Source organism: Cyrtonyx montezumae, unplaced genomic scaffold (assembly GCF_038088225.1).
Source record: "Cyrtonyx montezumae isolate F1298 unplaced genomic scaffold, pur_monq_1.0 scaffold_20, whole genome shotgun sequence".
Taxonomy (NCBI): domain Eukaryota; kingdom Metazoa; phylum Chordata; class Aves; order Galliformes; family Odontophoridae; genus Cyrtonyx; species Cyrtonyx montezumae.
This window is the reverse complement of record NW_027071937.1, coordinates 1,754,870-1,778,671: the sequence shown is the minus strand read 5'-3', so window position 1 is coordinate 1,778,671 and position 23,802 is coordinate 1,754,870. Positions and strand designations below refer to the sequence as shown.

At 53.9% G+C, this 23,802-nt stretch overlaps 2 protein-coding genes across 3 annotated transcripts in view; one reads left to right on the top strand and one right to left on the bottom strand.

Moving 5' to 3' along the window:
* DAB2IP (DAB2 interacting protein) overlaps positions 1-21,892 on the top strand; it is a 115,476-nt gene extending 93,584 nt beyond the window's left edge. The window contains 11 exon segments of the mRNA XM_065737262.1: positions 3,151-3,295; positions 5,033-5,177; positions 8,465-8,701; positions 9,907-10,108; positions 10,695-10,873; positions 12,313-12,984; positions 12,986-13,187; positions 15,518-15,670; positions 18,352-18,554; positions 19,231-19,318; positions 21,353-21,892. Coding sequence (XP_065593334.1) covers positions 3,151-3,295; positions 5,033-5,177; positions 8,465-8,701; positions 9,907-10,108; positions 10,695-10,873; positions 12,313-12,984; positions 12,986-13,187; positions 15,518-15,670; positions 18,352-18,554; positions 19,231-19,318; positions 21,353-21,520 — 2,394 coding nt within the window. The 3' untranslated portion in view covers positions 21,521-21,892.
* Positions 21,893-21,916: 24 nt separating this feature from the next.
* The window catches only part of TTLL11 (tubulin tyrosine ligase like 11), a 41,870-nt gene continuing 39,984 nt past the window's right edge, over positions 21,917-23,802 (bottom strand). For both annotated transcript variants that reach the window (XR_010622275.1, XM_065737291.1), the window contains one exon: positions 21,917-22,494. The gene's annotated coding sequence lies outside the window, so the exon portion shown is untranslated. The remainder of the gene's footprint in view (positions 22,495-23,802) is intronic.

Below are 23,802 nucleotides of genomic sequence, written 5' to 3'. Positions count from 1 at the left end.
CCCAGCTTGCATGCAGGGAGCAGGGCTGCTGCACACCTTCAGCTGTAGGTGACACTGGCATCATTCCCTTGCAAGGAGTTCCCCCCATAACATGATAGGCAGGAGCTGTAATCAAGCTAATAAAGCTTTTAATCGGTGTAATTTGCACGCCTGCTCCCCTTTGCCTCTCCAGGCAGTGCAGTGTGGGAGCTGGTGTGTGCCACGCAGCAGGGCTGTGCTGCTGCCCGGTCAGGGAGCTGGGGCTCACTCTGCTCTGTGAGCTGATGGCGTGGCCTGCAGTTAGGTTTCCTTATTGCTGTGAGAATGCCATGGCTGCAGCTCCCTGAGGGTTAACCCTTGTGGTGCTGCCTCCCCTCTGATTCCCGAGGAGAATTAGTGATGGCAGAAGTGCTGGAGCACGAGCTCCTGTGCCCAAGAGGAGCAGCACCACTGGTGTTTTCCAGCGTGGGCCCTTGAGGACCATGTGGTGGCAAAAGGTTGAGGCCGGGCCGTGGTGTGTGGCCTCCTCCCAGGACTTCATTCTTCACCACTGCATAAAAGCCCTGCTGGACTCTGGGCTGCTTTCTGAAATGAGCACTAATCTCATTACCTTTATCAATTCAATCCTCTTAAGGTGAAGGCAATCCTATTAATCAGCCTTACGATGTGGAGAACCCCAGAGCTCGTAGCCCATCGGCTGCTGACTGACAGGAGCAGCCCCCCCAGCTCCATCAGCCCTATAGGACTGGGGCAGCAGGACCTTCCTTGGCACCTTGAGCTCCTCCACAGGGATCCTGGCACTGCCCCTCGGGTGCTGTTGGACCCGGCGAGGTGTGGGGCTGCAGGGAGGGGTCAGGTGTGGACGTGGTGGTGGAGCTGGCTGATTCTGCAGCTTTGTCTTGTGGAGGAGCTGCCTTTCCACTTCGAGGCCCCCTCTGTGCTCCTTCCCTCCCCAGGTTTGCCTTTGGCTGTGTCCAGGCAGTGTGGGGCTGCTGGGGCTGTGCAGAGCAGCCTTGCTGCAGCTCACACTGCAGTAGCTCCTGCTTGGAAGAGTGCTGGAGCCCAGTGCTGCCTTGCTCTGTCGTGCTCTGAATTTGTTTATTTATGAATTGTTCCTCATTATCAGTGCTTGTGCCGTGACTGAGGTTGCATAGGTTCAGCAGTGTCCATTCTGGGGCAAATATGCTTAAAGTAAATGCAGGAGGGGCCCTGAAGAGCACCGCCACAGCCCTTAATTTTTACTGTAGGCCTTTCCCTTCCTCTGTCTGAATGTAATGAAATAAAGCATCTTATTTTCTTCCTTTGCCAGGGGCCCTAACTAAAAACAACCCCCCACTGATCTCTGATGCTCAGAAACAGGGAGTTTTATTGGCTTTAGTTATTGCATTTTGTTTGGAGCCTTGTATGTGGGTGAGTGAAGCCCCCAGAGGGATCCGACGAGTGTTTGCATTCCGTTTGTGTCTTCCGAGTGCTGGCTGCTGGCGTTCTTGAGGCAGAGATGGCAGATGTGTGATCCGGAGTGTGGCTCCGTGGTGCGGAGGGCCGAGCTGCGAGCAGGGCTCTGTCCCACAGTGCCTGGCCCCGTGTCCCCTGGGAGCTGCCCTGCTGCTGAGAAGCCAGCCGTGGGGCACAGCCTGTCTGCTGGGTGGTGGGGCTGTGTCCTGGCACATCACGCTCCAGGCATGGCTGCTGTGCCATAACAGCTCCCAGGGCTGCCAGCAGCTTTCCTGGCCGCTCCCAGGGCGGCAGGGTTGTTCTCTCACCTGCTGAGCTGCTGCTGGTGCACTGCATGGGACAGGGACGGCCACGGATGTTTCAAAGGGATCTTTCCTGGCTTTGTGTGGTGTATGACTCATTTTTAATTCTAGTCAATTCTGCCTATTAGCTGAAATCATCAAAATTCACGTCCCGCTGACCGGATGCTGGTGCCTGTGACTGCAGCACAGGGCCCTGGTGGGCAGATGGGTTCTGTGTGGCCCCACGGCCTGCCCAGCTCTGCAGCAGTGAGAGGAGGAGAAAGCAAACCTGGTTGAGGAGGAGCCGTAAAACTCAGTGTTCCTGGGATAATTAGTATGTTGGGGAAGTGACAGGAAAGAGAATCAAGCAAAGCCAAGGTCAGCGGCTGCTAATTAAGAATCGGCACCTTGTGTCAGCTGGAGCTGTGGCTTGGAATTGAAACATATCCTGGGAGAGAACCAGGGAGATAAAGGTGATGGAGGTACCCAGATAGCAGCTTAGGAGTTTAAACTTTCATTGCAGCTTGGCTGATAAATGGAGCAAAATGACAGTAAATCATGGAGGGATTCGTGCCTCTCCCTGTAGCTTAGGACTGCCCTCGTCTGGGACAGCAGCACGGTGACGAAGGGCTGTGTAGGTGCAGTGGTTTGGCCCTGGAAGGGCCCAAAGCAGTGTCAGCGGGAGGAGGATTTTCCCATTAGTGGCACAGAGAACAGGAGCTGAATGTGTGCTAGCATTAAAAACTGCCTGGCATTTCTCCTGCACAAACACTCACTGCAGCACGCTAAACATTACACCACGCAGTGGAGTTTCAGCAGAATGCACTGCCTGACCTCTCTGATCACTAATGCTGAGGGAGACGTGGAGCTCGGTCTCAAATGCTGCCTTTCTGTTGGTGTTTGCATCTCAGGAGCTCAGAGCTGTGCACGGGGCAGCAGTGTGCACCGTGCCCTGCTCACCCTTCCATGGCACGGAGGATTGTGAATTTGCATGGTGTTTGGTTCTGTGCAAATGAGCCCAGCAAAGCGCCCAGGATGCACGCTGTAACAGTGCTGGTTGTTATGAGTACAGGGAAGGAGGACATCGGGTCACCCTGGGGCATCTTGAGGGACTGATGCTCAGCCACTCAGTGTGGGGCACGGCTCATGACACCCAGGTTACACCCCTGATTTGCAGCCGCTGCAGTTGGGTACGAACACAGTCACATTCAACAGTGGGAAAAATACTTTGTCCACAGAACAGGAGGCCAAGATGAGAGCCAAAGGAAAGCTGAAAGCGAAGGAGGGGTAAAGGTGGGGCAGGCCTGGAACAGATGGCTTTGGGGATGGCGCTGCAGGGGTTGATTTCTCCTCTCATCTCCGCGAGGAGCAGTGCTCCCTCTGTGTCGGGAGAGCTGTTGGTACGTGGTGACCCACCGTGGGCTTTGCTTTCCAGGATTTCTTGACTGACCTGATGATGTCTGAAGTTGATCGCTGTGGTGAGAATGAGCATCTCATTTTCAGGGAGAACACACTGGCCACCAAAGCAATCGAGGAATACCTGAAGCTGGTGGGACAGAAATACTTGCAAGATGCCTTAGGTACGTACCGAGGGGCGGCTGCTGTGCGCGGTGCTGAGTGCTGGCTGAGCCCTGACAGCCACCTGAGGCAGTGGCATTCCCCCTGTGGGTTTGGGAGAAGCCTGACACAGCAGGGCAGCACCCAGCCCCGGGTGAAGGTGAGTGCTCAGCTGGTGCTGTTTCTGCATCCACAGGAGGCAGCAAAATGCCGTTTGCAGGCACGGCCTGCCAGGCCTCCTGTCTCAGCGCTGGCAGTGTCAGTGAGGCTGATTGAATCCTTCCCCTGATTGCTCCCCCGGTTACTCGCAGCACTGTTGAGTCAGATGAAATCTCCCAAATCATAGTGATGAGAGCTGCCTCCCTCGTGGCACCGGGAACCCCTCCTGGTGGTTTTTGAAAGGGCTGGCTATGCTCGTGGCTCCAGAAATATTCCTCCTGATGCAAATGTAAATAATTAGAGGTTGTGCTGGTGGGCAGGTCAGGGAGGAAGAGCAGCGTGCTGCGGCGCAGCATGGACTGGGGGCTGCTCTGCTTTGATGCTCAGCAAAGGCAGCAGGGCTCAGGGCACGTCCTCACAGAGGGATGAGCAGCACTTCTGTGAGCTGTTAGCATTTCTGATCGTTAGCTTCCTGCTCGTGGATTTGTGTAATTTTAGTAAGGACCACAAAAGCGTAAATAGTTTAAGATGATAATGATACTGATGAAGTTGAGGAAGGGGAGCAGATGCGGTCCGACCAGCAGGCAGCCCACCAGAACAGGAGAAGGAATGTTGCTTATTCCTGCCTTGTAATGCCTCTGGTTGAAGACAAGTCTGTAAGTAGATTACCTCACAACATTGCTAAAAAGCCAGGAGATAAATCAAGGCATGAATTTCATAGCGTCCATCAGGGCTCGGTGCTGATGCTGCTGCCCGGTGCAGGAGCTGCCTGCAGTTCCTGCATGCTGTTCTGCACAGACCTTTTATTGGGGTTTTATTGGGGAAGTGATTGATCTGTGTGTCAGAGGGAGCCCAGTGCAGCGTGGTGCTTTCCTTCAGACCACGAGGTGTGAGGGTAATGGGGCCGGATCGGAGCAGTGGGAATTGCGGGCGGGCAGAGAGGTTCTGCAGCTCCTGGCAGAGCTGGAGTACACTGGAGGGGCTCTCTGGTATGTAATTAATATCTGTTTGGGCAGAGGGAAGGAAGGAGCACAGATGAGAGGGAGCAGAGAGCACAACAGTGGGGAAATCCCTGACAGGTCAAGAGCTGGAGCCAGGGACACAGCCGGACCTGCAGCCTGTGCTGGGTCGAGCATGGGGCACCTCTGGTGAGCAGTGGACAGGCAGGAGTGCAGGGAAGCTCACAGAAGTGCTGTAATTCGATTTGGTGTGATGTTGTGCTCAAAATAAACCAAGTAAATTGTTTCTTTCCTTTAATTATCCGTTTCTTCCGTGAATCACGCTGGCTTCAGCGCCAGGGGACCATAGCAGGCACAGCCCGCGGTAGCAGGACATCATGCAGATGATGACAGAACCTGCCACATGCTTCCTGCAGATAGCCCTGGGGAGCATGGCTGCAGTGGGGCAGCTGGGGGCTTGGGGCAGGCAGGGGAAAGAGATCTTCCAGCTGAGCAGCTGCGGTGCAGCACCCGGAGCCAGCAGGGCGGTGCTGCCAGCTGGGGGCAGGGACTAGCCCTGCTCTGCATGGTCCAGCCTGCACGATGGCATCAGGGCTTGCTTGAAGGCTGTGTCTCCAAAACCCATCACTGTCTGTTTTACAGGGGAATTTATCAAGGCTCTGTACGAATCAGATGAAAACTGTGAGGTGGATCCCAGTAAGTGTTCATCCTCGGACCTCCCTGAACATCAGAGCAACCTGAAGATGTGCTGTGAGCTGGCCTTCTGCAAAATCATCAACTCCTACTGGTCAGTACCACGCGAGGGTCACTCCCCTCCACCTGCTGCCATAGGGGAGGAGTGTGGCATCGGGCCATCAGGAGCACACTTTCAAGGACAGATTTTCTGCTGAGCTGGTTTAGTTTGGGGGTGCAGTCCCACACTGCCTTCAGGGCTCAGTGCCCTTCGTGTTTCAGTGGGTGTGGAAGGGTCACTGCAGCACGGACACAGGACAGGGTGGTGGAGCCAAGGAGTAAGAAATGCTTTTGCCAGTGTGATCAATTCAGAGAGGGACATGATGCCAACTATATATGAAAGCCTGGAGTAAATAGCAGGAACTCATGTCCCAGGTCTCCCACCCACATCACAAACACTTATGTGCCAGGCAGGTCAGTGATGGACTGCCTGATTCCCCAGAGCACCCACTGAAGTTTTGAACCCCCTGCAGCAGGAAGGGCCTGTGGCACTGCTAGTGCAGCAGGGAAGCTGCAGCAGCACAGGGAGCTTTAGCGGAGGCAGACATTCTCCTGTTGCAGAGTGCTGGAGCAAGGACAGCTGTTAGTGCTCAGCTGCTGTTTGGCTCAGTGTCCTGCATTCCTCAGGGTTAACCCCTCCATGTCCTGGCCCTCAGGACAGCTGGCTGAGGCATTTCCTAGCTGTTCCTGCAGCTAGCAGAGGCAGGCCTGGATGTGCAGAATGGACTGGAGCGAGGCAGTGGTGTGCTGCAGTGACTGGTGGTGCTGCTTTGTACCCCTTAGCACTGGGGACCAGGGACCAGCAGCCCATGGGTCTGCTGCAAGTGCCTGGAAGGGGAAGACCTGAGCCGGTGGCCCTCTGTACTTAGAGGAACAAAATATTTTCTTTCTGTATCTTGTTAGCAGGCCCAGAAGTTCTTGTCCTGGCTGAACAGAACAAAGGTTTTTGTCTTACAGCTGGTTTAAAGTCTGCTGGTAGTTGTTAGTAATGCATTCTGTAGCAATGTTGTTGTTGCCAGACATCAACCAGGGACTGTCGTAGAGGAAGGAAGTCTCTGGTACTCAGAACTCCTCATTTTCTTCCCTGTCCCAGCTGTTGTGTTAAGGTCTGAAAACCCAGTGTGTAATCCCCCTGGATACAGAGTGTGCTGCCTTGCAAGCCCAGAAGGAAGGGAATTACTTTTCCTGATGTTACTCAGGGAGAGGACAAGCAGAGTCTCATTGGCACTTCCTGCATCCACCACAAAGGCAGAAGGGCACAGTTCTGTGCAGGCAGCACACACCTTAACTGATCAGTTAATGGCTGACTCAGGTTGTGCTTACCTGCTCCCCCAAAACAAGTTCACTGCTTTTAGTCTCCAGTGGATAATAATTGTTCAAATCAACATCTAAAAATACCCAAAGCAGCACTAAAAGGTCGGCCTAAAAATAGGTCTGAAAAGTGATGTAGGGAAAGCCAGGAATGTGTGGAAGGTTTGTCCCTCCAGTCCCACTGCTCTGAGCAGGGCTGGGGCAGCCGAGCTGCGGCTCTGCGCGATCCCCTCCCGCTCCACTGTGCTCAGCAGTTCTTGGGGATTAATTGGGCTGATGGTGAGAGTTCAGGGTTGGCCAAGGGACCCTGACAGCTAACGGTCTGGCTTTAAATAGAGTGCCAGGAGTGTGTGTGCTCATCTGCCAGAGAGTCAGAGAGAGGGAAGAGGTTTACAATAACCGAAAATTGTTATAATTATGACATAATTTGGACATCTGGAAAGTTTCGGCGTAAGCAGAATTTCAGCATGTGGAAGCTCGTTACTGGAAACTTGGGTAATGAATTACGGGCCCGTTTGTCACATAAAGCCAGCTAACTGAATTCCATACACCATTACACAATTAAACTTTTATGGTCTCGCAGCCCATGACAGTGAGCAGTGCTCAGGGCTGTGTGCTGCTGGTGCATATGTTTCCAAGGGCTTGCTTTCCAGTGACTGTACAACCTGTCCTGATCACTCAAGCCTTAAATTGCTTAAAGGATTCTCCCATTTCTGGGCAAATACCATGAAGTAAAAGGGCTTTGTCCAGTCGTGCGAATCAAGCCAGAGAGAGAAGTTCTCCAGCCAGAGATGTTGGCTGGTGTTACTTATAAAGCACAGGGCAAAAATGAGGGTGAAAGCGTGGAGTCAGTGCAGAGCAGAAGCCAAACACAAAAGCAGTGTTTGCTGAGCTTTGTGCTCTTGTCAGGATGGAGAGAACCTCGAGGATGAGGATGTGCACCCTGTGTGCACAGCAAGGATGGCTGGGCGGGCTCCTGCACATGGGGAGCAGGACAGCATCTGTGTCAGCATGGCTCACGTGGCTTTCTCTTCCCAACAAATGTGGGGTCAGTGGCAGGGCAGTCATTCCCAGAGTGGGGCATGTGGCTGCTGGGAGCCAGCTCAAATGGCTTCATCATCCCATGTAGTCCCTGCAGCAAAACTGGGAAAACATCCTCCGAAATGACTGTTAAGGAAATGTGTGACCTAAAATGGAGTCTGACCTCCTTCGGTCTGCTTTTGTACCATCCAGCTCTGTAGGTGAGCAGCTCTGGGCCTCAAACAGAGATGTTGGCTGTGGCCAGGGCAGGCTCCGGGCCGAGGAAAGGGTTGGCACTGTGGGCCCAGTGTCCGCTGGGGACCCATTGTCAGCCTGCTCCTGTGTGGGAGTACCCAGCTGCATAAACAACCCGTGCTGGGAACAGGATAAGGTGGGAGCGGGGAGCTGGGAGGAGAGCGGGCAGGCTGCTCCTTACCGTGGTGATAAGAGCTGCTGGGGCTGCTGGCCCGGGGGAGGTTTGGTGTCTTGGGAAGCCTGGCTGAGGTCAGTGCAGTTGCAAGACTGGACTAACTCCAGTGCAGCTCTGCTTTGCCCTTGTCTCCATAGGATCTGCTCCAGGAGCTTGAACAGAAGCAGTGCAGTTTGCACAGCCCTCCCTCCAAACACCAGCTGCACTGGTGACCCTGGTACACCCCAGTGTCCCACAGCCCACAGACAGTGCCACGTCTCCCCAGGGTGGTACACACCATCTAACTTGGGATGATGAGCTGCTTGGTTTCCTATCTCTCTTCACAGTTGTTGGCTTGTTTTTTTTTTCCTGTGTGGTGTGAACCTCCTGGTGGATACTCTGGGAAGAATAAAAAGGGTTAAAAAAAAAGAGAGGAGCTCGTGACTGGTGTAGGTAGTGGTGCTGCTGTGGGTCAGCAGGGTGTAAGGGTCTGGCTGTCATACCCCACAGCTGGAACACAGCATGTTTAGTTATTACTGGACTGCAGTTCAAACACCCTGGCCTTCAACTTACCATCCCTGCGTGTCCTCCTGTCATTTCAGTGTCTTCCCAAGGGAGCTCAAAGAAGTTTTTGCCTCATGGAGACAGGAGTGCAGCAACCGTGGCCGCCCAGACATCAGCGAGCGACTGATCAGTGCCTCCCTGTTCCTCCGCTTCCTCTGCCCTGCTATCATGTCCCCTTCCCTCTTCAATCTCCTGCAGGAGTACCCGGATGACCGCACTGCACGCACTTTGACCCTCATTGCCAAGGTCACCCAGAACCTGGCCAACTTTGCCAAGTAAGCTGGGTGAGGGACGTCAGGGGGGCAGGCAGCAGAGCTCCTGCAGCAGGCGTCCCACGCTGGCTGCTCCTTTCCTTGATGCAGAGGGCCTGTTTGGTTCCTGCAGTTTTTTTCCTCTGGGAACGTCACTGTTAGATCAGGGAGATCATTTAAGTTTCCAAAACAGAGTGTGTTTTATGAGTTGGAAAGCAGACTGCTGTGGCCACAGAGCAGAGCAGCAGGACACCCAGGCACAGCCAGGAATCTGTGCCATAAGGGCTGTGTTGGCGGAGGCTGACAGCATCCACTTTGCCTCCCATCAGAGGTCCCAGCAGGACCAGCACCCAAACAGTGTGCATAGCTCAGTCCTTCCAGGGAGCTCTTAGAGTGCAATTGTTTGAACTGGGATGGCAAGAGAAGTAAATGGGGACACTACTGGTTTCTAACTAAGCCCATAGGTTTGTTGGAAACAAAGCAAGAGATTTCTGAACATCTTTCCACTGGCTGCAGCTCTGAGCTGCTTATCCTGAGCTCTGATAACGAAATGATGAGCTTTCTGAAATATGAATGGACAGCCTCTGTCTAAAGCTTCTTAGACTTAGAAACTAGCTTAGTATACACACTCGCAGCCGGGATACCATGCATGCACACAGACACAGGTGGGAGACATGCGAGTGTGTTACACTAGGTGACAGAAATTCTCCATATTCCTGAGCAATCCCTAACTAAAGGGCTTTCAGATTTTCAGCACTTTGCAGGAAAGACTCTTTGACTAAGCTGACATTAGTCAAACCAAAGCCATCAAGCTGAGCTGTCCTGCAGACTGCACACGACCAAGCCTCTCCTTACAAAAGTGCTGGGGGAGAGCATGGGACTCCTGCAGCCATCCTCCACTGTGCTTCAGTCAGTTGATTGGGCTTGGTATTGTAATTTCTTTCTATTTCCAGATGAGCAGCTTTGTTTCTGTAGCTTCCCCCTTCATTTCTGCTGCTGAGATCCCACACTGGTGAGGAGTTAGCTGGGTCAGGCTGGAATTAATTTTGGTTCCATGCTCGGTGAGGTGCCAGCTGCTTGTTAGCAGCCTGGTAATCCCAAAGGCTTCAAAAGCATTCGGATGCCAGGGGAAGATTCTGGCCTTCTTAACCTGTATATGTACCTGTTCATTCTGCTCACTGCACCTCTGTTTATGGGATTAGCTGAGACTTGTGTTGATGTCTTGACAGGTTTGGCAGCAAAGAGGAGTATATGTCTTTTATGAATCAGTTTCTGGAACATGAGTGGACCAACATGCAGAGATTTCTACTGGAGATTTCCAATCCAGAAACCATCTCAAACACAGCTGGCTTTGAAGGCTACATTGACCTGGGCCGGGAACTGTCCACTTTGCACTCGCTGCTCTGGGAAGTCATTTCTCAGCTGGAGCAGGTATTGGGGCTGCAGGGACAGGCTGCTGCTGTGCACATGGGATGCTCCACAGCATGCTCCTCCCCTTTGTCCAGCCAGTAGCAGCCCATTAGTGTGTGGGAGCACAGCACGGCTCCTACTGGCTCTTGGCTCTTGCTCCACCTTTGCACACTCTGCTGAAGGAGCTCATCCTTTGTGTCTTTGAGGCTGGTGACTGCTGCTTTCTGCCTCTGCTCCTCATTACTGAGGGGTGAGGATGGTGAGATGTGAAGGCAGAGCTCGTGAGCACCTTGTTGTTTTCTTGTTTGTCCCAGAAGATTCCTTTTTAGTTGAAAGGATTTCTGTCCAGTGACCTGCACCAGGCTTGGCCACAGCTATCCTCTTTGTCTGAACCACGTTAGGTGTGCTTGCTTCCTTCTGCCCCACAGCTGCAAGTGATTTCTGAAGCCGTGTGTTCTGGGTCAGCCTTGGTGGTGGGGTTAAATGTTGGAGAAAATGAATGTTGCTACCATAATTCTGTGAAGAGGATGCCCGGCTGTTGGCAGAACCCAGAGTTCTCTAGCAAAACCCCACGATGTTGGTAGTAACTCTGCTCTCTTCTCTGCAGAGCACTGCAACAAAACTTGGCCCTCTGCCGCGGATCCTGAGGGACGTCAACTCTGCGCTCACCAACCCGGCCTGCGTGCAGCTGTCGGTCACGGCCGATCACGCTGCATCCACTCCCAGTGCTGGCAACAGCATCTCTGCGGGTCTGCAGAAAATGGTGATAGAGAATGACTTATCTGGGTAAGAGCAAAAGACGTGGCCTGGCCACAGAGCGGGGAAACACTGAATGTTCACCTACTAGCAAAACCCGAGCGCCTGCAGGGACGGGCAGGACGAGGTGTAGCGTGGATTTTCCTGATCCATTGGCAGAGCTTTCCAACTGCACAGCTGATACTGGCTGTAGTTAGCTCCGAATCTGGGTGTAGCAGTGGGCAGTTGTGGAAGTCAGCAGCTCCATCCTGGATCCATCCTGAGCCAGAACTGAGGATGTGGTCTGGGAAATCAGGGCTGTACTCTTGACACTCAGCTGCAGAAGCAATATGTTCATCCTCTGAGGGCACAGAGGGTGCTAACCTCTGAGCAGTGAGTTTTGCCACTGTGTTCATGATGCGTCTGCATCTGCAGGATTTATTGGTTTTATCTGTCTTTGTAAGACATAAGGGTATGTGCTGAGTTCAGTGTGGTCCAAATCCGGGCATTCCTCTGCCCGTGGGCAGGTTGTAGAGCCCTAACAGTCAGTTCTAATCTGCTCCGTCCTGCTTGTCTAATAATGTGTGTTTGTAACGAGCAGTGATTCATAGGCACAGTCACAAAACACACTTTTAGGCCTAATTATGTAAGAAATATCATTCATGGGGAAAGATGACTGTGTTGCGGACCAAAAATGTTTCTGTTTGTGGAAAATGAAATAGAGCCCACATAAATTGCAAGACACTGCTAATTTTGTAATAGTTTGTGAGTGGAACCTGCATAACGCTTAACAGTTCATTTAGGAATGAAAGGCAGCAGTGGAGCTGGACTTGCTCTAATCAGAGCTTTCATTTCTAATGCTTCCCAGCTTGAGGTACAATTATTTGATGCTATGGAGAATCTGTTACTAGTATGCCATCACCCAAATACTTGCTTACAGAGCATCACCTTTGATCAGAGGTATATTCACATTCAGCTACTGCAAAGCTCTTTCTTCCTGTCTGCAAGAAATCAATATTGCCTGAATTTATCTGCCACAGCAGGAGCAATGGGTGGATAACTTTCAGTTGCTAGGATTTAGCTCTGCAGTTACAGCCCTGCGTCGGACCCTCAGGTGCGTAGTGTGGGTCCGGCCCACGGCGTGCTGTGCCCACATGGGGCAGCTGAGTGCTGGGCACAGGGCAGGCAGGAGTGGAAGGCACGGCCAGCTGGAAGCTGGTGGCACACTGAGCTGAGCAGGGCTGGTGATGCAGGGGCTGTGAGCAGCGTGCCATGAGCCTGCGAATGCCTTCTTGTGGTGCACAGCTCCGTGCCCAGGGCCCCTCTGCTCCTCGTCCCTGCTCCGGCTGCAGCGTCCCTGCTTCCCGCACAGCTGAGCCACACCCGTTGCTTCTGAGTGATAATGTTTTCCTGCTCCAGTGTGGCATTCACAACTCTTCTTTTTTTGTTTGTTTTCCTCTCCTCTTCCTTGCGCACTGACCTCCCCGCAGTCTGATAGATTTCACACGGTTACCATCTCCAACCCCCGAAAACAAGGACTTGTTTTTTGTCACAAGGTCTGCTGGGGCCCAGCCCTCGCCTGCCCGAAGTTCCAGTTACTCAGAGGCCAATGAGCCCGACGTGCAGATGTCAAATGGCAGCAAGAGTTTGTCCATGGTTGACTTGCAGGACAATCGGCTCTTGGACAGCGGGGCCAACGCGCCTGGTGCTGCCGACTCCCTCAATGACAGTCAGTCGTCCCTGGGGCAGCTGCAGGGCGTGTGGACCGCTCGGACTCAGCAGAACAGCGTGCCGGGCATGGCCACGGTGCGGCGCGTGGGCCAGACCCCCACCACGCCGAGCGGCGAGAGCGCGCCCGGCCGGCCCCAGCTGCTGGCCCCGCTGTCCTTCCAGAACCCCGTGTACCAGATGGCCGCCGGGCTGCCGCTCTCACCGCGAGGCCTGGGCGACTCCGGCTCCGAGTGCCACAGCTCGCTCAGCTCCCACAGCAACAGCGAGGAGCTCACGGCCAACAAGCACGGCTTCGCCGGCCCCGCCGCCAGCGAGGACTTCGCCCGCCGGACGGGGGAGCTGGCCCGGCGGCAGCTGTCGCTGTCAGAGAAGGGCGGGCAGCCCACCGTGCCGCGGCAGAACAGCGCGGGGCCGCAGCGGCGGATCGACCAGCCCCCCCCCCCCGCCGCCGCCCGTCGCCCGCGGCCGCACGCCGCCGTCGCTGCTGAGCACCGTGCAGTACCAGCGGCCGTCCAGCGGCAGCATGATGTCCTCCTCGCCCGACTGGCCCGGCAGCGGGGCCCGACTGCGGCAGCAGTCCTCCTCCTCCAAGGGGGACAGCCCCGAGATGAAGCAGCGCACCATGCACAAACAGGTGAGTGTGGGGCTGCGGGGGGGAGGGGGCCAGAGTGCAGGCCTGGAGGAGAAACTGGGGGGGGGGGGGGGTTGCTGCAGTGGGAGAGGACTTCACACCAGCATCTTATCGCAGCACAGCTCCTTGCACCCAGCCTGGCCTGAGCCAGAGGCCCTCGAGGAAGGGGGCACAGAAAGTGCTTGTCCTCCGTTCCCCCGTGGTGTGGCACGTCGGGGCGTGCTGCTGCAGGGTGCTGGGGCAGAGCCATGAGGGCGGTGGCAGCCCTGCCTCTGTCCCACACTGCCGCCTTGTCGCTGCTTTGCCTCTCCATGCGCAGGCTCTCATCCCATGCCATAGCCAACCCAGTGCCATCTCACAGACTTGGAGCAGGCCCTCATCTTTTCTTGTACCTACAAAGCTCTGTACTGCTGTTCCTGTTCCACCGGAGCCGTGGTGTCCACGGACACTCCACTTCGCTCCATTACAGCCTCCTGTGAGCACACGTGGGGAGGTGAGAGCGGGAAGGAAGCGGAGTTTTCCCATCAAGAGCGAAGTTCCTCTGTGCAGAGCCCAGCAGCGCTCAGGTCCTGAAGCACATCTGCTTTGCACAGATCTGGCTGTGCAAGGTGCTAAAATTGAAGCAGTAGGTCTTAGACCCAGGGCCCTCTGGTTTTCCTGGCATGGATAAATTGCTTTTTGTTTGATGTTTCAGATATAAAAATTTAACACACCAGGGAGAGTCTCCTGAAGGGAGAGCTGTAGCAGTGATACGAGCCAGAGAAGGTGAACAGTGGGCCAGAGCTGCCTGCTCCGCAGTGCAGGATCCATTTCAACAGCAGAGGTGGAGACTGTTGCCAGTGGTGCCCATTGCAGGCAGTTTCAGCCCGATCCAGAGCTGTTCTTTGCACACTGTATTGATTCATAAGCACTGACATAAGCAGGCATGCCATGTAGCAGCATCTGTGCAGTGCGGACCGATGCTCGTTAGGTGCAGAGGGCACAGCTCTACCGCAGCCACCCCTGGAGCAGTTCCTCCCAGAAGGGCGCTGGGGATGCCGGGTGACCTTGGCAGGCTGCTTGGTGTTTCAGAGCTTTCCTCTGCCCTCACTGCCCTCTCAAGAGCTGAAGTCCCCAATATGCCAGCATTACTTCGCATAGTTCACCTGTCCGTTGGCGTGTCTGTGAATCATAACTGCTGCTCAAGAACCAGAGCTCCCACGCAGTGGCCACTTGAGGAGGAGCTCCTCGCTCCTGCCCTGCAGCAGTGCCTCATCCACCTCCTGAGTTCATCTGTCTGCCATCAAACCCGTGCCAGGCAGGAGCAGGCTGTTCTTTCACCTTTGGAGAAAGGAGGAGGAGGCAGCAGGGCCATGTGCAGAGAGCGTTGGACCCGGGGCCTTTACATCACTGAGGGGAACCCGGGTGGGCAGCGCTCCTCGGAGCCGCCCTCAGTGTGCGGTGTCTGCGGTGGAGGCAGCAGGGAAAGCAGAAAGCTGTGAAGTGGGGGGACATGAAGCAAGCTGCTCCACGAGCAGTGCCTGAGCTGCTGCTTTGGCGTTGTGGAAACAAAGAGCAGGCTGAAGGATGGGACAGGAACGCTTCCAGCACCGGTGCTTTGGATGGAGAAATTTCCCAAGCTCTTCGCTTTGGTAACTTGAACATGTCATCCAAATCCCTTGTGTTATCCAAGAAACTAATTACTGTTGTTTATAATGAGCCAGGATGGGGGGGAAATAGCTGGAGCTTCACTTCCTTGAGTTGGTAATGCAGCTGGAAGGTGCCGAGCTCGCAGTCCTGCCCTCAGCCCCAGCACCTGCAGGAGAGCAGTGCTGCACCCTGGGCCTGCCAGCCCCGTGATCTCTCCTCCAGGGAGGGCTCTGAACTCAGGCATCATCAGTACCGAGCCTCGCCCAAGAAGAAACCATTGCTTTTCAAGAAGGCATATTTTTGAAGATGTGGTTTTATCTGTGCAAAGGCTCTGTGGCAAAAGCACAACGCAGTGAAGCAGAGGCTGAAGAGCCGAGTGCAGTCTCCGCTTCAGAGGTGACAGCTGCTCCAGAAACCTAGGCCTCTTCACTTCAGGAGGGTCCCACTGCCATGCACCTTTGTTTTCCTGTTCCATAGGGATGGCAGAGGGAAGAATTTCAGCCTGTCAAAGGCTGTCGGATGTTTCTGATGCGAAATAATGCGAGGTGTGCACCAGGAGGTGTTCCTGCCCCCCCTGATAGCTCAGACCTTTTCTCTGCTGTTGGAGCAGCATGGGAGAGGACTTGGAAGAAACTGCTCTCTCTGGCTTCATGACCTTTCTGTTACAGGTTTTTCTTTTGTTATGGTTGTATGTTTCATTGTAGGCCCCTTCTCCTGTGAACCCCAATGCCCTGGACCGCACTGCTGCTTGGCTTTTGAATATGAACATGCAGTTTTTAGAAGATGAAAGCATTGACCCAGATTCCAAGCACAGGGATAAGCTCAGGAATAAGGACGAGCTCAGCCAAGCAGAAAAGGTAAAACCTGATTGGATTGAATCAAGTTTCTAAATAGAGAGAGGATTTCCTTGACTGTGGTTGAGCTGCAGCCGGGGGCAGGCCGGCCCCGCGCTGCCCCGCAGAGGCTGTCAGGCTGTTCAGCCCCACTGCTCACAGAGTGCTGCTGGGAACGGCTGGGGAGGGTTCCACACACTGACTTGAATCACCCTCTGATGGAAGCAAGTGAGAAAAGTGGGAGCCAGGAGTCAGGGCTGCTCTGCAGCATCACCTGGAGCCAGCCGGTGCCTGTTACTTTCCCCTGACCGCAGGGGAAGGAGGGCTTAAAAAGTGAATTAAACGCAGAGATGGGAAGTAGGAAACAGGCACCCTCCTGCCTAACTGCAGGGATGTGTACCAGGAAGCAGTGCCTGCAGTCAGAGCCCCTAAAGAGACCTGAAAATTAACTCTGGATTCTGGTCTCGGATGCAGCAGCAGGTCCTGGTGTGACATAGACCGTAGTCAGAGCCAGAGGGTTCAGCTGGAGCCCTCAGGACCAGAGGGGCCCTGAACTGCTGCGGAGTTGGCACATCTCAGCAGCCTGGCACTGCAGGGTGTCTGCACTTGGGCATGTGGCATGTTTCCTGAACGTGCTTTGCTCCATCCGAGCAGCCAAGTGCTGCCAGCAGGTCACGCAGAGCTGCAGGCTTCTTTCTCCCTCAGCTGTCTCCTGTTTCACAGCACAGACGTTTCTGGTTTTGTAACAGTACCCTGCCCTTGCAGTGTCACAGCATTTTGGGGCTCTCACTTTGTACGAGGCAGGGTAGGGACGGGAGATGGGGGCTCCCCCCAGTAGTCTGGCAGCTGGGAGAGCTCAGCCCATTTTTTTATGGGCTCTTTCCTCATTGGGTACTCCCACAAGCACAGACACGCATTGATCACACACTCAGCTCTGTGGTTAGCTGGCATTATTTGCACACGTACAGAATCTGTGAACGTGACCTAAGCAGAGACACCAGTAGGCAGCAAAAGAAAGCAGTGCTTCCAGACCCATGCATTGTGCACTGTGTTACTGCTGCATTCGGGCACTGAAGGGCTTCAGAGAGGTTCAGTGCTCCTGCAGCTCTGCAGTGGGATGGCATTGACAGCATTTGCTGTGCAGGGGCTGCACAAGAAGCACTGTGGGCATCCCTCAGCCTGGCCTGGATGCCTTCTGTCCCAGACTGGGCTCTCCTGGGCAGCAGAGCTCACCAGCACAGACAGGTGTTGTAGAGACAGGAGCGACTTCTTCGGGCTCTGAGGCCTCTCCTGCTATCACTTGCACTCACACTGCTCCTATTTTAAGGCTAGGGTAGGTATTTAATCTTTCCTGTGTTAGCAACTCCCTTCTGTCTGACTTCAGTGCTTCTGTGCATCTGTATGGGCATCTGTGCTTCCCATCCCTGTGATCTCACATGCAAATGGTGCCTCAGTAAAAGCTTTGCTAAAGGAAAAGCACAGGGATCTGTTTTGGCTGTTCCCCCTCTGCCTTTGGCCATCAGGATACCCCTCAGTGTCACACACCTTCAGTCTGGAGGAGCTGAGCTCCTTCTGCAGTCATTTGGGCAGAGGAGCCTTAGGGCAGTGCTTGTGCGAGCAGGGGCTCAGGGCTCACACGGTGGCTGTGCTCTCTCTCTGAAGGAGCTGATCTGTCAGGGTTGCTCCCCAGCAGGACTCAGCATCAGCATACAGCATTTATAATGTGAATGCTTCACACAGCTGGAGGTGGCTGAAGGACAGGCCCCTGTTTTCAGCCAGTCAGTTCAGGATTTAGCACGTTCCTCTCTGCTCATGTGCAATACCTGTGGCCTTGTAACTCATCTCATGGCCCATTTTTTTCCCAGTCTGACTCTCAGCTCCTCGCGACATCAGGTGCATGTTAATTATTCTAAGGTCATTACAGTTAAGATTTTTTAATTAGACAGCTTTCAGAGATAATTTAAAATTGAAGTCTGCAGATTTGCACTGAATTTTCCTTTAGCAAAGCAAGTTGCACTGAATGTTCTGCAACAGCTGAACCTGGCTTTGCAGAGTCAGAAAGCTCTGTTTCCATAACTGCTTCATGTGATTCTGCTGCTGCTGCTCTTTAGCTTCAGCTGTGTGATCAGCACAGTCTGTAGGGCCTTGGCTTCATGCAGCAGCTCTTCTGGGACACAGCCCTGGCTTGCCATCTGCTCGCAGGGCTTGAGGTGTGGGGCTGCAGCACTGCCCCTGCCTGGCTCAGCCCTGAGCTGCCCCATCCGGGCGACAGCTGCACCCACTCCTACTGGGGCTGTTGCACTTGTGCTCTCAGCATCTCCAGAGCACTCCTGTTTATTGATACAGGCTGAAGAGCTCATGCATGAACCCAGAATCCCACCAGTGCAGCTTTTCCCGCCTGTGTTCAGCCCTGCACTTAGGGTGAGGCAGGTGCATTTGCCATTCAGTCACTCTAACCTGCTTTCCCATGTGAACTGCTCAGCTCTGCTAACCCGTTCTCCAAACGTGCCAGGGCCGTGGCAGCCCCGCGGGACGCAGCGTGGAGAAGACCGAAGAGGAGGAGGTGTCGGCAAGCGGGGTTATCTGACACGGGTTTGCAGCTAGGAGAGGGGCACTGTGGGGTTGTGGGGAACCCTGGCAAGGGCAGAGCCGTGCGAGATGCCGTGCTTCAAGTGTTTTCTCCTGTCTGTCCCCACGTGCTGTAGTACCAGCAGGACCTGGTGGTGCTGCAGGACAAGCTGCGCATCTCCAACAAGAAGCTGGAGGAGTATGAGACGCGCTTCAAGTGCCAGGAGGAGACAACACAGAAACTGATGCTGGAGTACCAGGCCAGGCTGGAGGAGAGCGAGGAGCGACTGCGGAGACAGCAGGAGGATAAGGAGATCCAGATGAAGGGCATCATCAGCAGGTACAGGGCAGCCAGGGGAGCCAGCAGGGCTGGCGTTAGTGCTGAGCACGCTGCTCGGTCCTGCGAGTGTCACCTGAGCTGAGCCACTTTGGTGCTTGTAATCAGCACTCACAAAGCAGTCCTCCTTCCCTGGCTTTGATCATTTAAGCTCCTGGGCAGTGTGCTTTAGGGCTGTCTAGACAAAATTAATAGCCAGAAAAGTGACGTGTTGAACCACTGGTTTGTGTGTGACAGCAGTGGTGGCAATGCCCATGTCCCTTTTCTGTTTGAACACAGCTGTGCGTCGTGGGAGCATCTCAGTGTGCCTCAGCACGGCACTCAGCTGAAAGCCCAGACCTCATCTGGATGGTGGGGGCTGCTGGCCGGGGTCTCTGCCATTTCACGCCCCTCCTATGTGCTGCACATCAGCCTTTGCTTCCTCAGTGCTGAGGAAGCATGCAGCTGAAGCTTTCCCTGCCCTTCCCTGAGGGCCTTTGGGGTACTTTTTGTTCAACTCAGTGTTGCTTTTCACAAAGCCATCCTGTACCACAGGGAGGCAGGAATTGCAGGCCTTGCAGGATCCCCTTTCCTCCAGCCTCCCCAAGCTCTCAGATCACTTCCCTGAGCAGTACAACCCACCACAAAGGCACTCTGCATCTTGAAAACGTTTGTGTTTTCTTGTCTGTCTGGCTGTCAGGCTGATGTCAGTTGAGGAGGAGCTGAAGAAGGACCACGCTGAAATGCAGGCTGCTGTGGACTCCAAACAGAAGATCATCGATGCACAGGTGAGTCCTGACACTGGGCTGCAGCACTCAGGGGTGACTCTGCACGCATGGGGTGCGTCAGCACAAAGCTGCAGTCAGTGACAGGGTGGGTCAGCCCTCAGCAGGACACTGCTCTATTGCCAGAGCCTTTGCATTCCTGCAGCTTTTTCCAGCCTTGGTGTTTGGCAGGTGATGGAGGATGGGGGGGTGTCCGCAGGCCGAGCAGGGAGGAGATGCTTGGAGCAAAGTCCTGAGAAGGGCACAGCTGCCAGAAGGGCAGGGGAATGATAGACAAGAGGAGAGCAAACACACAAGAGTGGGGAAGGAAAGTAGGTCTGCAGGCAGGGGGAGCAGAGGGGAGGAGGCAGGGCCTGTCGCTCGGAGGAACATGGAATGGCAGTGCCAGGGGACTGACCTTGTGCACGTGCTCAGCACCCTGCTCCCTGCAGGACTGTGCCAGGGCTCAGGGAAGCACAGTTGGTGGTACAGATTGGAATGGCAGAGGGGCACTGGATGATAGAAGAAAATACTGTGCTTGGAACAAAGGATCTGAAAATACAGCCCATCATCCTTCCATTTGTTTAGGCAGCTTCAGGTTGTGGCTAGGTGCTAGTGAAATGTAGGCTTTCCCTTAATGACCGTATTAATCACTTGTGAGTCACCACTCATGACTCATTTACTGTATAGCTAATTAAAAAGGAGCTGAGACGGTGGTGGCTTTGTGAGAAGAATCACTGTTTTCCTGTACAGTAATTTGTTCCAAGCCAGTAAATCAGCACGTTGCCTGTGGTGCTAGGGCGAAGCACAGCAGGTAAGGGGGAGCTGGGGGCTGCAGCCAGCAGCAGCTCCTCCAGGCCCGTGGTGTTACCTGTGGGGCTTCCACCCAATCCTGTGTGGTGCAGTTTTCTGCTTCTCATCATCTCACACTGTGACCCTTGGAGTTACACAGGCAAACTGCTGTGCCCCTCTGAGTTGTTTCCATTCTGCCTGTTCACAACAGACAGCAGGAAGGTGCAGGCATGGCAGGATCAGGCCGCAGCACAGCAGCTCTTGCTCCTGTCCCCATGATACTGCACTGGACCCCTTAGTGTAATCAGTGAGGATAAGGAATTTGCCATCATAGCCATCCTGGGAGGCCACAAGTCATTTAAGGCATTTATTTACACTAACAAAATCAATTAAACACTGACAGGAATAACCACCTTGGGAGAGAACTATGCTTTAGAACAGGAATCTTATCGTCTCCTTAACAGCTGCAGTTAGAGCAAACAACACAATTAATTTCTGTATCACTGAAAAATTAGAAAAACTACTTTATCTCCATTTTGTTCACGACCAATTAGAACATGGTATGATAAAACTAATTCAGCACAGATCCTGCTTGTTCAAAAGCCTGATGTGCCAAAGCCTCCACGAGGCAGGCAGGCAGTAAGCCCTGGGAGCAGGGGAGAAGCTCTGACAGGGGTCTCTTGTAGCCAGAGCTGCTCTCTGAACAGGGTCAGGGCTGCAGAACTGCTGCCTCACGTCCCTGCAGCCACACAGGACTCTGGATGTTCCCCTGCAGATGCTTTTAGAGCTACCTGCAGAGAGGGCGTTTATGTCTTATAGAAATAATCCTAAAAATCAGGTCCCAACCCAGAATTTCAGAGGCTTTCACTGTAGCCTCCCTGAAGGAAATGCAGGATTTGCACAAGCCCTGTGCAGCTCAGCCCATCACTGTTCTAATCCAGGCTACAGCCACACAGTCTAACACAGAGCAGCTGGGAGGTTACAAAGCACTCCTCCCCAGCATCAGCCCAGCCCAGCACACACAAGCTTCTGGCTGGGACGTGGCCTCTGTCAGGCCAGCCTGGAGCACACAGCTTGCAGAGATGTCTGCTCACCTGGCAGCAGCAGCAGGAGAACACACAGGTGAATCCATTTGTGGGCCTGCTCTCAGCAGTGGACTGTTGGAAGAGTCCTGGTCCCCCAGGCCTGCGGGCTGCTGTCCAGCACAACCCGTGGCATCACAGACAGGTCCTCCACTGATGGTTCCCTCTGCCTGTTTCTTCGCAGGAGAAACGCATTGCTTCACTGGATGCTGCCAACGCACGGTTAATGAGTGCCCTTACTCAGCTGAAAGAGAGGTACAGCATGCAGACACGTAATGGGATCTCCCCCACAAACCCAACTAAATTGCAGATTACAGAGAATGGAGAATTCAGAAACAGCAGTAATTGTTAACCCGCGGAGGGCGCTGCCGCAGGAGGAGGCCTGGCCAGAGAGACCGTGCAGCAGCAGCGTGAGCCGCGGCTTCAGAGAACGGCTGCTCTCTCCCCAGACAACCCAGCTCCTTAACTGCGGACGGCGCGTGACTGAGCCTCTGTGGGAGATGCTAATGCCAGCACACTGAGGGGACGGAGAGATCGAGTGTGAGATGAGTGGCATAAGGAAATAAGATATATTTGAGAATCACCGTCACTGTTGGATTTCAGTGTTTAATGTTTAAACAGAAGTAACCTTTTCCTTCCACGCTGCCCAGAGGATACGCCTCCCCCCTCCCAACAAGGAGTAACGTCCTTGCCACTGCAGTAAGCCAAATGCAGGGAGCTGGGCAGAGCCACAGTCAGCACATGCTGGATGGGGGCTGGCAGGAGCCCGGCCCGCTCCTCCTGTGCCTCCCCCTGGAGCACAGCCCCATCCCCAGAGCAATCCCTGAGCCTTTGGCCTTCCTTATGTAGCTTTTGTGCTGCCCCTGACTTTTACAGTGGGTAGCTGTCCAGAGGGCATTTGCACAGCAAATTAGTGTTTAATTAACTCTGCCCATAGAGAGGCAGAGCCCAGCAGGATGTTGAGGGCTCGCTCAGTGCAATGTGGGGGCAGCCCCTGTGAGCAGGGCAGGCCCCGGGCTTCTGCACCAGTGGAAGAAGGAACCGGGCCCTGCAGAATGGCTCCTGCTCTCACAAACACTGGGGACGAGTCTTTGTAAAGCAATAGTTCCAGGGCAGCACTGTGTTCCCTACCACCAAATAACCACTGAACAAATTAGAGGTTACCTGAGCTTGCTGTCCCCAAGCTGTGTGAGAGGCAGGGCCTGGATTTGCTGCTGGTGCCCACTTGAAGGAGGGGGAGTGCCAGGCTGCAGCGTGGCCAGCTTCGTGCTTGACAAAGGGTTCATGATGGGGGTGTCATGCTCTGTGCAGAGATTTTTTTTTTTACTGTTTCTGGGGAGGAAAAAAAAAAAGGCAAAGAAACAAGAACAGCCATGAAGAACCATGAAGATCGGTAATTGTATTTCTTTTCTTTCACAGTATGCATTAGAAAAAAAAAGAGCCCATTTTCTGGAATACTGTCCTCTTTAAATTGGGAATGAGCACTGCATGGAAATTAACCGGCTTGAAGAATGTAAAACATGGTCATAAGGGAGTAACCAGCAGGAACAGCAGCCACCACCGAGAGCCCCCTTGTCAGGAGCACTGTGCAGGCATAAGCCAGGATTAGACTTTCCTAAGTGCCGAGACACGCAGCCCCGGCACACACAGACACGTTGCTCAGCGGAGGGGTCCCCTCCTTAACGGGGGACTGTGCCGCTGACCTGCTGCCACGCTGTGTTTGTTGCTCTGTGCTTGTTCAGTTAGTCCTTCACGACTCCCAGTCTCAGAGCAGGTCACTCGGACCAAGAGCCAGAGAGATTTCTCTGAGACACGGATGACAGTGTACAGTGTACAGGACATCTGCCTATTCCTCCCACTAAAGTTTAACACACTGCTGACCGCCTGTCCTAGCTCCTCCTGCCACGTGCAAATGTACAGACAAAGGTACTAGGACGTCCCCTGAGCTCTGCACAGCTTAGGTACCACCTCCAGCCCGCCAGGCTGCCCGAGCAGGACGCGCTGTGCCGTAAGCTCTGCACTGCCATGCTGCCCCACAGCTGTAAGGCTCACTAACAGCATCCTTCCACATGCAATTGCTTTCAAAATTAAAGATGATTTTTATTTTTTTTTCTTATTTTTGTAAATGGCTTTTTTTCCTGTTGCCTGGAAGCCCTGGGCCAAGCCCGGTGCGGCCGCAGCTGCTGCAGCTCCGGTCCTTGGAGGAGCTCCGCACCGAGGTCTCCGCGCCCCACCAACGCCTGCAAGTACAGAGACCCCAAAAGGAGCTCCTCAGAGAAAAGTAATCACTAAGTGCTCATGCCAAGTACAGCATGCGGAGGATAGCACTGATGTCTTTGAAGAAGCTCACACAGCTGACAAGGTTACAACTGGAGAAAGACCCAGACAGGTTAGGAATACACAGGGTACTGTGAACAGTTTGGTTCGTACACATAACTTCTGCCACTGTCTTTTATACACAATAAGAACCCTGCTAAAAAAGACTTTTAAAACTGCTCTTGCCCTGAGATGTATTTTTTTACAGCTGATATTGTTTCTGAGCTCCAAAACATTGGTGTTGGGAGAGATGGAAGTTGCTCAGCACAACGGAAAGGAAGCAGTAGCAGGGCACAGGGCAGCGCTTCCATGTGTACG